At 51.9% G+C, this 13576-nt stretch overlaps 1 protein-coding gene across 28 annotated transcripts in view; it reads left to right on the top strand.

Moving 5' to 3' along the window:
- The window catches only part of NFASC (neurofascin), a 200735-nt gene that overhangs the window by 146633 nt on the left and 40526 nt on the right, over positions 1-13576 (top strand). For 18 of the 28 annotated variants that reach the window (XM_009441224.5, XM_009441218.5, XM_009441228.4 and 15 more), the window contains 12 exons: positions 223-407; positions 2026-2157; positions 4683-4826; positions 5586-5697; positions 6064-6230; positions 6678-6825; positions 8082-8206; positions 9092-9136; positions 10379-10480; positions 10773-10970; positions 11781-11851; positions 13207-13429. In XM_009441224.5, coding sequence (XP_009439499.3) covers positions 223-407; positions 2026-2157; positions 4683-4826; positions 5586-5697; positions 6064-6230; positions 6678-6825; positions 8082-8206; positions 9092-9136; positions 10379-10480; positions 10773-10970; positions 11781-11851; positions 13207-13429 — 1652 coding nt within the window. Of the gene's footprint in view, positions 1-222; positions 408-2025; positions 2158-4682; positions 4827-5585; positions 5698-6063; positions 6231-6677; positions 6826-8081; positions 8905-9091; positions 9137-10378; positions 10481-10772; positions 10971-11780; positions 11852-13206; positions 13430-13576 lie in introns of those variants that run through there. The other 10 variants (XM_054673983.1, XM_514129.7, XM_003308708.5 and 7 more) reach the window with 2 other exon arrangements.

The raw sequence follows: 13576 nt of genomic DNA, 5'->3' as shown, positions 1-13576 counted from the left end.
TCCCGTATATGCGTTAGAATCTCGTGGGACCTTAGCTAAGCCTTCAGGCTCTCTGTGGCTGAGCATCCTCCTCTGCACAGGAAAGATCAGCTTTTACAGGACATGCCTCCTCCTGGGCCCAAGTATACTTTTAGGCCACCTGGGTGTCCCCAGCTGTATAGAAGAGGAGAAAGGCCATGTTTAGTGATAACTTCTTTGTTTCCTGCTTGGCGCCTCTCCTAGCCCAACACCAGACATCGCATGGTACAAGAAAGGTGGGGACCTCCCATCTGATAAGGCCAAGTTTGAGAACTTTAATAAGGCCCTGCGTATCACAAATGTCTCTGAGGAAGACTCCGGGGAGTATTTCTGCCTGGCCTCCAACAAGATGGGCAGCATCCGGCACACGATCTCGGTGAGAGTAAAGGGTACGTTGTGTGTATTTATCATTATGATTATGTTGCCAACCCTGAACACCATGCCCACCCTTCCCTCTGAGGGTGGTTGGGGGCAGAGTGAGTCGGAGAGACTTCCAGCCCACTGCTCAGTGGCAATGGTGATCTGCCATGGATGGTGTCACTCGCTGGACGTGAGAGGGTGTGTGCATGCCCGTGCATGGGGCAGGGGGTGTTAAGGAGATCCACCCTGGCCATCATCCAACTCTCCTTGGTGCCAGCGCTCCCTCAGCAGGTGAATTTCCTCCCACGGCCCATTTGGATCATTCCCCAGAGCCTTTTTTTCCTTTCGTTTTGCATTCCCGTTTGTGATGTGTCACGTGAGCCCGTGCTGTCTGTGTACCTATGCATGATGCTGTGCTGCTTTTTAAAACTGGGGAGTGGTCATGGCCAAAATTATTTTTTAAAATCACTTCCTTCCCCCCAAAGCAAAGAGGGCCCACCCAAGTGATTGCAGGCACCAGAGCACATGTCGTCATGGGTCCCAGCCGTGTGTGGCAGGCTGCACTGGTCACTGTTTGGCCTGGGGCTGTATGGATGGTTGAGATAATGATGTTCGAGAGTATAGAAACTTTCTTAGCAGGAGTCAGTTGATCTTGTGACCTTGGCTTCAGCACCATACACAAACTAGGGAGTTCTTAGACTTTGAGGGGTAGGGGGTGAGTATCAAAATTGTTGATAATCTGATCTGAAAGGCTCACTTCTCAGAAAAATCCACATTTCCACATATTCACAAAATTGTCTAAACAACTGAACAAGGTGGCCAGCTGAGAACTGCTCTAGCTGGGCGTGGTGGCTCATGCCTGTAATCCCAGCACTTTGGGAGGTCAAGGTGGGCAGATCATGAGGTCAGAAGATCGAGACCATCCTGGCCAAAATGATGAAACCCCATCTCTACTAAAAATACAAAAATTAGCTGGGTGTGGTGGGACATGCCTGTAATCTCAGCTACTCAAGAAGCTGAGGCAGGAGAATTGCTTGAACCTGGGAGGCGGAAGTTGCAGTGAGCCAAGATCGCGCCACTGTGCCCCAGCCTGGCGACAGAGCAAGACTCCATCTCAAAAAAAAAAAAAAAAGAACTACTCTAACCAAAATTCAGTGCCTAAAGAAATGTTCATTAGGCTTTTCCTAAATGGTCTGATCTTGCAAAACAGAGATCCAGAGGGACCAACTCAGTGCCCACTTTACCACCTTCCCTAGCAGTGGAGCCATTGGATGCACACCTCAAACACTGGTGACCTCTAAAAGCATCTGCCACCCAGGCCTCCTGTGAGGATTCTGATTTAGTAGGTCTGAGACAGGCCCTAACATCCCTTTTTTTAAAAAAGCTCTTCAGGGGATTCTAGTGAGCAGCCCCAGTTTAGAACTATTGTTCTGTGAACTCAAAATAGACAGATCAGCATCTGTGCAGCCAAGCCAGCCAGAAACAGGCTGGACCAAGTTATCCCTGTGAGGATGAGCCCTGGGGCAGGTGGTGAGCACGTGGTGCTGGGACTCAGGGGCTCCTGCTATACTAGAGGGAGACTGCTTGGTTTCTTCTGCCTGTCCCATGCCATCTAACTCCCCTGCCTGTGTCTGTCTTGTCTTCCAGCTGCTCCCTACTGGCTGGACGAACCCAAGAACCTTATCCTGGCTCCTGGCGAGGATGGGAGACTGGTGTGTCGAGCCAATGGAAACCCCAAACCCACTGTCCAGTGGATGGTGAATGGGGAACCTTTGCAATGTAAGTAGCGAGCTGTTGTCCCATCTGACTCTCATCTCTCTCCTGTCAAAGGCTTCAGATCCCCATCGCTGTAGCCAGTGCTGGTCACACTAGAAGTTCAGGAAGAGAGAAGCTGGTGGCTGTTTCTCAGCTGCCCATCTCTTCAGACATCTCAAGAGGCAGGAAACCTACCCTCTCTTTGTGTGAGAGAACAGGAGGCCTGGAACTCTGTGGTCATATTCCCATGCTTAAGGGATTTCTGCTCCCTTGGGGTATTTTAAATCTCTGCTTTCTCCCTCTGAACAACTTCAGAGCCCAGTTGATGGCCTGGGGACTGTGGCTGCATCTCTGGGTGGTTGGGCTTTGAGTGATGGCTGGGGCTGGGAAGGTAGAGGAGAACTCAGTAACCCACATTGTTGGTTACTCAAGTTCCGCTCTCTGCTAAGGGCAAAAGAAGAAGCAGGGTTGTACAATAATGTGAAATATTATGGTTAGATATGAGGAAGAACTGCCCCCAGAAGAGCAGATGCACAGGTGCACTTTATCGAGTATGCTTAGACTTTGGGGACATTTAGTCCTGCCCAGGTGGATGGAGTAGATGACTCCAAGGCCCCTTATAATCAGTGGCCTTGGTCAAGTTTTCACATCATAGACTCTCTGGTTGCATTATTTTCAAAATGTCCTGTCCTTACTTTCTCTAAGTGGTCAGAGGAAATGTAAACAATGGTATCAACCAAATGGGGAAAAAGTAGATGGCGAGAACTCAATCTAACTCAAGAGCAGCAGCTGGTAGAAGCAGGTGGAGAGAGGGGGACACAGGTAGAGGAGAGGGTAAGAATTTACCTATTTAGACATTTATTGTATGCCACATTCTGTGCTAGATGCTGCACTCCATTGTTGCTTTACTTTCAAACATTTAAGGTAAGGAAATAAGGTTCTCCTCAGTGCAATGACTTGCCCAAAATCGCATGGCTAGGAAGTGGTGAAGTTGTGGGTTGCTGTGAATCTGCAATACGACTGCACCAGCTAGTACTGAACCTTGTTATCCCCAGTAAATGTTACTCCCCAGCTACAAGCAGAGATACGGACACTGCCTGCCCTCTGCAGTTCTCTCCGTCTTAATAGGACTTTGGGGGTAAGCTAGGCAATTGCGCTAAACTTCACAGCACCGCTCAATAAAGCAGCCCAGGACTTGCAGCTGAGCCTCAGCCCTGGAAAGGTCACCTGTCACTCTCCCCAGGGAACGTGTAAGGAGAGTGACTGGGGGGAATACTGGTTGCACGAGAATTTGCCAGGCAAGGAGGTGTACAAGTTTCTGGCATTGCCTTCCTTGGTCCCTTTTCGCTGAGTGGGGACCCGGGCGTGGATGATAAGGGTGCTAACCTTGTCTTCCTTTCCCATCTGCTGATTCCCCGGTTCTGGGCTCAGGCTGGCTATCTGTGGAGTGGCGCCTGCAGGGCGACTCCTGCATCCTCCGCTGACTTCCCCTGTAGGTCTAAGTGATCTTGAATGCGTTCATGTACTCTGTAAGCTAAGTCATCAGCTTCCTAGTCCAGAAATCTTAGGAAGGAAAGTCACTTTCTAGTGGTTAAAGATGAGAAAAGTGGCAATTCTTTACATTTCTAGAAAATTTTTGTTTTTACAGCTCATTATTGTTCTCTTATCTTAGCCTTCCTTAGAGTAGGGGAAAGGTGGAAGTGATTCTTCCCCATCTTACAGAAGAAGGAAATGAGGCCCAGAAAGGTTTGTTGATTTACCCCAGATCCCAGAGTGAAGTGTGGACCCCCAGCCCTCTCCAGCCTCTGCTCTCTGCATCCCAAGCCAGCAGTACTAGAACTGTGGGCAAGAATATCCTCTCTCAGTTTAGGACACATTTTTGGGGAAGAGCTGTGAGCTTTGTCAAATAAAAGGACTCATTCCATTTTCAAGAGGCATTGGCTTATGGGTTTAACTTTGTGAATGTTTGGAGCATGCTCTCTTTGGAGGATGGGAAGGTGGTAGGTTCTGTCTATTGTATACTGTTTTGTCCTTTTCAAAACACACTTAAATATATGCACATTCGATTAAAATGATAATAACAGTATGTGTTAGACCTTCTGTTCATCATTTTGTACATGCATAAAATCTCAGGTTATCTTCACAAAAACCCCATGAGGTGATCTGTTATTCCCATTCTGCAGACAAGTAAACTGAAGCTCACAGAGATTGAATGATGCTGGTAGGAAGTGATGTGGTTAGAACCAAAACTCCTCTCTGTTTCCAAAGCTAATGCTCTCAACCACAACTGCCCAATGGGTAGGTAGGTCGAACAGGAATTCATATTCCATACTCTAGGCTAGATTAGAAATAAACCCCACTGGTTCAGAGAAGGGCTCAAGGTCACACACAGCCCAGCAGTGGCAAGGCCAGAAGCCCTGTCATCTGGCCCCCCATCTGGTGCTCCCCACAGCACCCCGCTTGTTCCTGGGAGCCCTGGCCAGAGCCCCAAGTGCCCTTCACCCTGCCCTCCCCATCTCTCATGAGGAGCGTCTCTTTCTTGTCTGTAGCGGCACCACCTAACCCAAACCGTGAGGTGGCCGGAGACACCATCATCTTCCGGGACACCCAGATCAGCAGCAGGGCTGTGTACCAGTGCAACACCTCCAACGAGCATGGCTACCTGCTGGCCAATGCCTTTGTCAGTGTGCTGGGTGAGTGTGCCCTTCACAGCCTGTTTCCCCCTCCTCTCCACTACTGCACAGTCACCCCGGGGCTTGGTTATGTCGTGGGGCACACTTTCTTCTCTGGGGATTGGCCAAGCTGGGTGAGGTAAGAGGATGTTGGATAGGGGAAACATGGAGATGGGAAAAAATTTGTGAGAGGGATGGAAGGGTCAAAGCTGGGAGGAAGTTAGCACATCATCTGGATCAACCTCCTCATTGTACAGATGGAAGACTTAAAATTCACAAAGCTGGATGAGCAGACAGTTAATTCCATCAGAGCAATCAATCTTAGTCTTCTCCCTCCCCTGATGAGATAGAGTGGGACTGTCCCATCGCCTTGGTGTATCCATGTTGACTTCTTCTGGGTTTGCAGCTGGATCTCACGGTGGGAAATGGTTCTGAGTATATTTGCTGTACCCGCTGGGCAGGGAGATGGTGGTGGAGGGGTAGCTAGGAAATGCCTTAGGGCTGTGATGGGGCAGCTATGGAACCTGCTGGATAATTTGGGGAGACCCTTTGCAAAAGCTGGATTTGGATGTAGGGTAGGTTGAGGGCAGAGGACGTAGTAAGCTTCTCCTTCCCCACCTAATCCTTAGGGGCTTCCTGAAGGAGGGAAGGTTGATAGGGGAAGGTGTCTCAGTGCCTGGGAAGCTGCTGTAAGCAGAAGGCATGCAGAGGTGAGACCGAGGGGGAAGAGATGGAAGAGTTTAGACTCGGCACTCGAGATTGCTTCTCTGGGAATTTCAGATGTGCCACCTCGGATGCTGTCGCCCCGGAACCAGCTCATTCGAGTGATTCTTTACAACCGGACGCGGCTGGACTGCCCTTTCTTTGGGTCTCCCATCCCCACACTGCGATGGTAAGTTCCAGGAGATCAGGCCTTCCACAGCAGGGGTCACCTGTCTCATCTTCTCCTTCCCATCTGGCCCATAGTAGGTGTTCAGCAAGACCTGGGAATCTTAAAGGGTCAAAGCTGGGAGGAAGTTAGCAGATCATCTGGATCAACCTCCTCATTGTACAGAATGGGAAACCAAGACCTTGAGAGGGATGGAGGCTTGCCAGGGCCACCTGGTGGTTAGAGGCAGACCCTCCGAGGCTCAGGGCTCCAGTCTCCTAGCATGGGGCTCCTTCCACAGCCCCCATGGTCTCTCTTGATTGGCTGCTGCCCCTGCCCTTGGGCTGGTCCTGTCTCAGGATGCTGTGTGTTCTGCTGCTCTGTTGTGAGGTTTAAGAATGGGCAAGGAAGCAACCTGGATGGTGGCAACTACCATGTTTATGAGAACGGCAGTCTGGAAATTAAGATGATCCGCAAAGAAGACCAGGGCATCTACACCTGTGTCGCCACCAACATCCTGGGCAAAGCTGAAAACCAAGTCCGCCTGGAGGTCAAAGGTAAAGGAGAGGGTTCGCCAGTGGGAGTTTGGAGAGGGACAAGGAGTCCATGCTGGCAGTTATCCACATACAATATTCACATTGAAAATGCACCACACCTATCTTTAACCTGGAATGGGCTGCCCAGTTTGCACCTGTGGAGTCCTTTTAGGATCAGTGTGGTCCAAAGAGAATTAGGAAGGGAAACCTTCTGCTCACACCAACTCCCCACTACCAGCCCAGAAATTACATCATATATTCCTGAGCCAGATGGAGTGGATTTGGGGCATTATCTGCTTTGGGGATTACCCACCCAGAACTCTACTCCATTCATACCATAGCATACTGTTTGTGCCCCACTCCATAGTTGGCCCAAGGCCTCGAGGGCAGACATATGCCATTTTGTGGCCGCATGGGGATGCTGGGCAGAGAACAGGCCAGTGGCGAGTGCTCTGGGCTTCTCCACAGACCCCACCAGGATCTACCGGATGCCTGAGGACCAGGTGGCCAAAAGGGGCACCACGGTGCAGCTGGAGTGTCGGGTGAAGCACGACCCCTCCCTGAAACTCACCGTCTCCTGGCTGAAGGATGACGAGCCGCTCTATATTGGAAACAGGTTTCTTTTCCCCCTTCCCCCTTCCTAGTGCTAGTTTGAGGTGCATTTTCTTTTCCCTTGCTGTTGGTGACACATGGAAGAACACAGGGACAGGGAACCCGTGTCATGCATGTCACCAAGGAGCTTCTGCAGAGGGGGTGATGGCCTCGGCAACTCCCCTGCTTCAGGGGAGACCCCCCCCCCACCGACCCTGTACAACCTCCCTCTCTCCCACCAGCTCCCTGCTTCTCTCTCCTACACCTCCTCTCTCTCCCTCTTCTCAATCTCTTCACTTCTCCTCTCCCTGTCTCCCCTCACTTCGCCTCTTTTCCCTTTCATTTTTGCCCCTGTCTTCTCTTTTCCTCCTCTGCTGCATCCCAGGCTCCAGCCTTTCAGCCCTATTTGCAGTACCCCTAATCTTCAGCAGAGGGCAGGGTTGATCTGAGCCAGCTCTCAGCCCTGACTGAACCTGGCATGCTTTTACCACACCCATGCCTGCCCCGCTCCTCAGATCCTGATTTCATTGGTGTAGGGTAGGACTTAGGACACTGGCAGGGTTTAAAAGTCCCCCTGGGGGTTCCAGTGTGCATCAGGGTTGAGAACCACTGTTCCGAGCCTCCCTCCCCAGGGCTTACTTTGCTTTACCTTCTTCCATCTCGAGGGAGCAAAGTTGTGCAGGGCCCTGCAGTTGGACATGGTACCAGCGGTTTCTAGCCATCATTTGACTTTTTGCAGAGGGTGTTCCCCTCTGCAAACCTTCTGGCACTCAGTGCTGACAGCTCTACAGCCCCATCCTGCTCTGTGGCCTCCCCTCTCTATAGGAGACAGTTCCCAGGAGCCTGGGGTCAGGCTGGCCTGAGCATGGGTGCAGAGGAGACAAGTCTGGGCTGAAGACAGACAAAGCTACAAGTATGAGAGGAGAAGGAATACCAACCTACCTTGGGGTCATGGGCCTCATGGTGCCCTAATCTGGGAGGGGTGCACAGCACAGTAAAGGCACAGAGGCAGGCACACGTACAGAATTTGAAGGTGGCAAACGTGCTTCACGGCCACTTGAGCTCCGCCCACTCTCTGTTCCCCTCCATCAAGTATGATGAGTGCTCCAGGTGACTGTGAAGACCTCACCTCTGTCAAAGCATTGAGAGGGAGCCTCATATCCCCCAGAAGGAGTTTCCCTTGCCCTCCTGACTCGAGAGCCCCCTCTAGGGAGAAAGCAATGGGCAGCACTGAGCACTCCCCTACCCCCTCCTCCCAACCCTTCCTCGGTACCTTTGCAGGATGAAGAAGGAAGACGACTCCCTGACCATCTTTGGGGTGGCAGAGCGGGACCAGGGCAGTTACACGTGTGTCGCCAGCACCGAGCTAGACCAAGACCTGGCCAAGGCCTACCTCACCGTGCTAGGTAACTGCCGCTGCTCACCCTGGCACTGACCAGCCCCACCCCCTCCCCAGCAGCCAGAGAAGCAGTGGCCCAGGGCAGTTCTGAGGGCAGTGCCTGCAGTCAAGTGGCCAGGTCAGGCGTGGTGATCTCTTCTTGCCTCGTGATGTCAGGGTTAGGGAGCTGCCAGTTTCAGAACAAGCTGTGCTGGACAGGTTACCTCCTGAGTGGAGTCATTAACTTCCCCACGTCTCAACTGAAAGGGGCCTGAGTGATATAGAGAAAGTGGAGAGGGGTTTCTCGTTGTGATCATTTTACCTTTCTTACAGCTAACTCCACCACTAAGTCAATTAAAACAATCCATCCTTAAAGCAAGACTGAGTTTGTGTTTGTGCTTCCGATGACCTCTGCCAGCCTTCCTTTCCCTCCCGCTCCATTCCTGGGTTTTGGTAGCGTTTCATCACATACTATGCACTAAGCAAGATGACGCTGTGTCTTCCTGTCCTGCACCCAGGCTGGACTGTAAATACTAAGCTAACCCAAACCAAGAGGAAGGAGGCCTCTCCCTTCCAGGGAAGCAGGTCCTCTGTCACCTCTGCCTCCCCGTGGGTGCCCTACTGCCACTAGCGTTGGTGCAGTGGAGAGGCACAGTTGCAGAGAGGGTGGGCCCAGGCACGATAGTCACATTGGGATGGGAAGGAAACAGAGGTGCCGCCCCCAGCTGTGGAGGAAACACAGATGGCCTCTACAAGGGTAGGGGATTCCCCATGGAAGGACGGGGCCAGCCCTGCCTAGAACAGCTCAGCCCAGAGGCAGCTGTTTAAGCCTTGGCTGCCTACCCCCATCCTTCTAGAACACCTTTAACGCTGGATAACCTGCTAACCTGGATAACCCGTCTTACCTTTGCAGCTGATCAGGCCACTCCAACTAACCGTTTGGCTGCCCTGCCCAAAGGTAATTCCCACTAATCACAGTCCCCTGCCAGTGCCCTCTCTTGGCGCCCAGGGTGTGGAGTCTGGGAGAAGGAAGCCACTCTGGGAAAGGGCGACAGTGTGTAGGTTTGTGGGCAGCACTCCTGGCTACATGGGACCTCCTTTGAGTTGCCCACGTCCACCTCCCCACGGCCCTTTGCTGGGCTTCCTGCTCCTTGCAGGGTGAGCTCGGAAGTTCTCAGCTGCTGTTTTACCCCATCCCTTGCCTCCATCCACACTCACCGCTTCCTCAGGGTGGCCTGTCCTCCCAGCAGTCTTTCAGGTCCTGTTTGCAGGGAATGCGAAAGCCTGCTCCCTTCACATCACCTGGAAACTCATTGTTCAGCCTCCCTGCATCTATTGCTTTCAATCCATTTACAATCTACACACACATGCCACACATACGTGAACGTGGGCCTGTAGGACTCACCTTCCAAGTCCTTCTAGTGACCATCTGAAAGATGGAAATACCTGGTTCAGGGAGTCAAGATGGAGAGAAAATCTTGCCTACCCGTACCACTCAGTAGCCGATGTCTTTATCCCAGGCCAGGATGGCACTTAGACCCACTAAAGCAGTCCCAGTGAGATTCATGCCCTAAAAAAGGTGCTGCCCTCACCCCTGTTTGCAAGCCTGCTAGGCTTCTGTCCTGCTGTCCATCAATGAAATGCCTAAGCCAAGTCTCCATCTCCTCCCTGGTCTGATCCCCTCTCTTTGTTGCCCCCACTCCCCTAACCCATCTGCCATGTTCAGCAGGCCAAGCCCTCTCCTGGGCTCCCATCTCCTCAGAGCCTTGGCACACAGAGTAGAGGACAATTAATGTGAGAAAATGGGACAGAATCCCACACTCCCTCATCAGACTTCCTAAGTGTCGTGAGCATGGGTCTGATGACGGGTGGCATTCCTGAATGCTTGCACTCTCAGAAGATCCACCAAGATGGGATGGGTTGGTCCCAGTTCTGTCTGCATAAGCCCCTTTATTTCCTTGTTCCACACCCATTGATATTCTTTGTGGCGGGGGGGCTGGGATTTCAGGAGTCTCCTCTTTGTTTTCCCTTGGACCCCTGTGGGAAGGGAGTGGTCCCTGTGCTCACCCCTCGGGGCAGGCTGGGGTTGGATCCAGCTGGTAGCGAAGACAGCCGGTCAGGGAGCTGTCCAGGGCTAGGGCCGTCACAAGGGTGGACCTGCTCTAACTCAGGAGCCCTGCGTGGTGTCTTCTGCCACCAGGACGGCCAGACCGGCCCCGGGACCTGGAGCTGACCGACCTGGCCGAGAGGAGCGTGCGGCTGACCTGGATCCCCGGGGATGCTAACAACAGCCCCATCACAGGTAGCTCAGGGCCTTGCACCCCAAAGCTGGAAAAGAGGGACGGCAACACCCTTAAACCGAAGGCCTTTCCTGGTTTCCAGCCCCACTTCTGCCTCGCTTGATGTGTGTCCTGGGCTAACCTCAGAATGTACAGAGGCCTTGGTGTCTCTTCCTGTGCCTTGGGAAGAATTCTCCCTGTGCCTTTGTATGAGAGAGATTATAAAGATCAATGGAAGCCAAGAAGGAAGTGCTTTTAAAGAAGACCACTGCTAACTGAGCTCCCGAAACAGCTCTGTTTTCCTTGCCCACTCAGACTACGTCGTCCAGTTTGAAGAAGACCAGTTCCAACCTGGGGTCTGGCATGACCATTCCAAGTACCCCGGCAGCGTTAACTCAGCCGTCCTCCGGCTGTCCCCGTATGTCAACTACCAGTTCCGTGTCATTGCCATCAACGAGGTTGGGAGCAGCCACCCCAGCCTCCCGTCCGAGCGCTACCGAACCAGTGGAGCACGTGAGTACCCAAGGGCTGCCAGAGAAGGCTCCGGAACCCCGCACCCCAAACTCACACTGAGATCCCCCCATTCCCAGCCATGTGAACTTAGGTTACTTAACTTCTCCAAGGCCCGGCCTCATCTGTGAGGCAGAGAGTAATAATAACACCTACATCACAGAGCTGTTGTGAACATTTGAGAATGTGTGTCAGGTACTTACTATGATGCCTGGCATGTAGTAAGCACATGATAAATGCTAACTTCCATTTTTATTATTAGTAATTCTTGATTATCTGCTTTAAAGGGGAGAGCTGTGGCAAAGAGGTACAGCAGAAATACATAATTCAGTGTGAGAAATATATAAATTGGTATTACATCAGATTTCTTTTCCTAACACTCTTGGGTAATATTTGGATTTCTGAAATCACACCAGCTCATAGAGGGTAGAGATGCTGCCCCAAAAAAATGCTAAATGCCAGGGATAAGCCAGTCTGGTATGAAACACATTTAGTGGATAATCCACAAAGGAGCTAATCCACACTGAGTTGGCTTACTGACCACCCACAGTGTGGAAAGCCTTATGATAAATGCTGTCTGGTAAAGGATTAAAATTCAGAAGAAATTAGCCCTGCTCTGGGAGTTTAAATCTCAGCTCAAAAGGCACATCATGCACAGAGTAAGTTCATTTACCCACCAGACCCAGCGTGTACATAGATGCCGAGGAAAGACAGAGCATAGAACAGACCCATCAGGTAGGACAGAGGAAGGTTCCTTACCTTGCCCTGGAAAGGCACAAATTGGACTTGAGCCTGTGTCTGTTTGGGTTCCAGCCCCCGAGTCCAATCCTGGTGACGTGAAGGGAGAGGGGACCAGAAAGAACAACATGGAGATCACGTGGACGGTAAGAGGCCCTCCCAGCCCCAGTGGAGCAGCTCACCTTGCCGCATGCACCGGGAGCCCCTCTCCCTCGATGCCCCGACACTACGAGGCCATGATGTGGTTCAGACTCTCTGGCTGGTCTTGGTGGCCATTCTTCTTTGAGAAACCAAGCTCCTCTCTGAGTTGGGCATCCAGAAACCAAACAGGACAAATGTCTAAGCGTAAGATTTCAGAGAGGAGACAGGAGCAGAGGCGACCAGGGTCCACCGACTGCCAGTCTAGCAAAACGCATAGAGGATGCAGCAAAATCAAGCAGACTTCTCTTGAAGGAGGAGGGACTGGGGTTAGACTTTAGAAAAGATCTAAGCACAACACCAAACCAAGTTCTGGTGTGTTCTAGGGCCCTTTCACTGGAGATTTGTGGGAGCTGGGGAGAGACCAACATCTGAGATGTGTCCAGTACAGGCTTTCTTTTGGTCCGAGAATGGACTAGGTCATTCCAAAGGCTCCCTCTGGTCTTAGAAAATCCCATCTTCATGCTGGCTCACTGACTACATTTTCCAAACCAAAACTGGAGTATGTGGTCTCAAAATGACTTTTTTCCCAAACCACTTCCCAGTCTGAGAATGCAAACGCAGCCACTGAAATATTAACATTTCTGAGCTTCTGCCACGAGTAGTGGAAACTGGGAGATGCAGTGTTTGGGATCATGACCTTTCCTGTCTTTCTGAAGGCTGCTCCCGCAGCAGCCTTGGCCAAACAGGGCAACAGCAGCTGGGCTGAGCCCAGATTCAGGACCCTGGTCTGTGGCTCTGTATAGCAGGCTCCCAGAGGACTGATTCCTGGGCCAGGCCCTTAGAAAATAAAGAGCAGAATCACACCCGTGTTTAAAGAACTCTGACCTCTTGGGAAGGACAGGACAGACACACACAAATTCGGTAGAACTGAAGTCCATTCTGGAATTTTGAGTTCATTAGCAGGAGCCATGCTGTGGTTAACCACAACTCATTTCTTCTGACTTTGGAGAAGTTTACCTTTTGTCTATATTTTGCTTTATTGTTGCTCCTGTCACAGGAAGGAGTTTTGTTGAAAATAAAACCTTTGCACCTGCAAATGTGGGTGGCCCTCAGAGTCAGAGTAACTGGGTCTCAGGCGAAGCCTCTGTCACAGAAAATCTGCATGCTGCTGGGTTCACAGGACCTTGGGCTTTTGGGGGACTCACTGGGGTGGGGGATGTGGTCTTCCCTACCCTGCAAGGGGCAGGCCAGTGTTGGGCACATCTGGAAGGGATGCCTGGCACAGCAAGAGAGGGCAAGCTGTGGGTGGATCTGGGCCCCTCTCTGGCAGCCTCCCCAGCCTGTCTGTCCCTCTGCCCAGCCCATGAATGCCACCTCGGCCTTTGGCCCCAACCTGCGCTACATTGTCAAGTGGAGGCGGAGAGAGACTCGAGAGGCCTGGAACAACGTCACAGTGTGGGGCTCTCGCTACGTGGTGGGGCAGACCCCGGTCTACGTGCCCTATGAGATCCGAGTCCAGGCTGAAAATGACTTCGGGAAGGGCCCTGAGCCAGAGTCCGTCATCGGTTACTCCGGAGAAGATTGTGAGTAGTTTCCTCCCCGTCCCCCCATCAGGACCCTTGTGGCTAGGTCGCACGAGGCCACGCTCACAGGCCAGGAACCTTGGGGTGGGTATGGGAGGACAGCCAGTTCCCAGGAAGGAAAAATGTCCTGTAGTGACCTAGAGCAGA

This window comes from Pan troglodytes, chromosome 1 (genome assembly GCF_028858775.2).
Source record: "Pan troglodytes isolate AG18354 chromosome 1, NHGRI_mPanTro3-v2.0_pri, whole genome shotgun sequence".
Lineage (NCBI taxonomy): Eukaryota > Metazoa > Chordata > Mammalia > Primates > Hominidae > Pan > Pan troglodytes.
The sequence above is the reverse complement of the archived record's forward strand: the minus strand, read 5'-3'. Positions and strand labels throughout refer to the sequence as shown.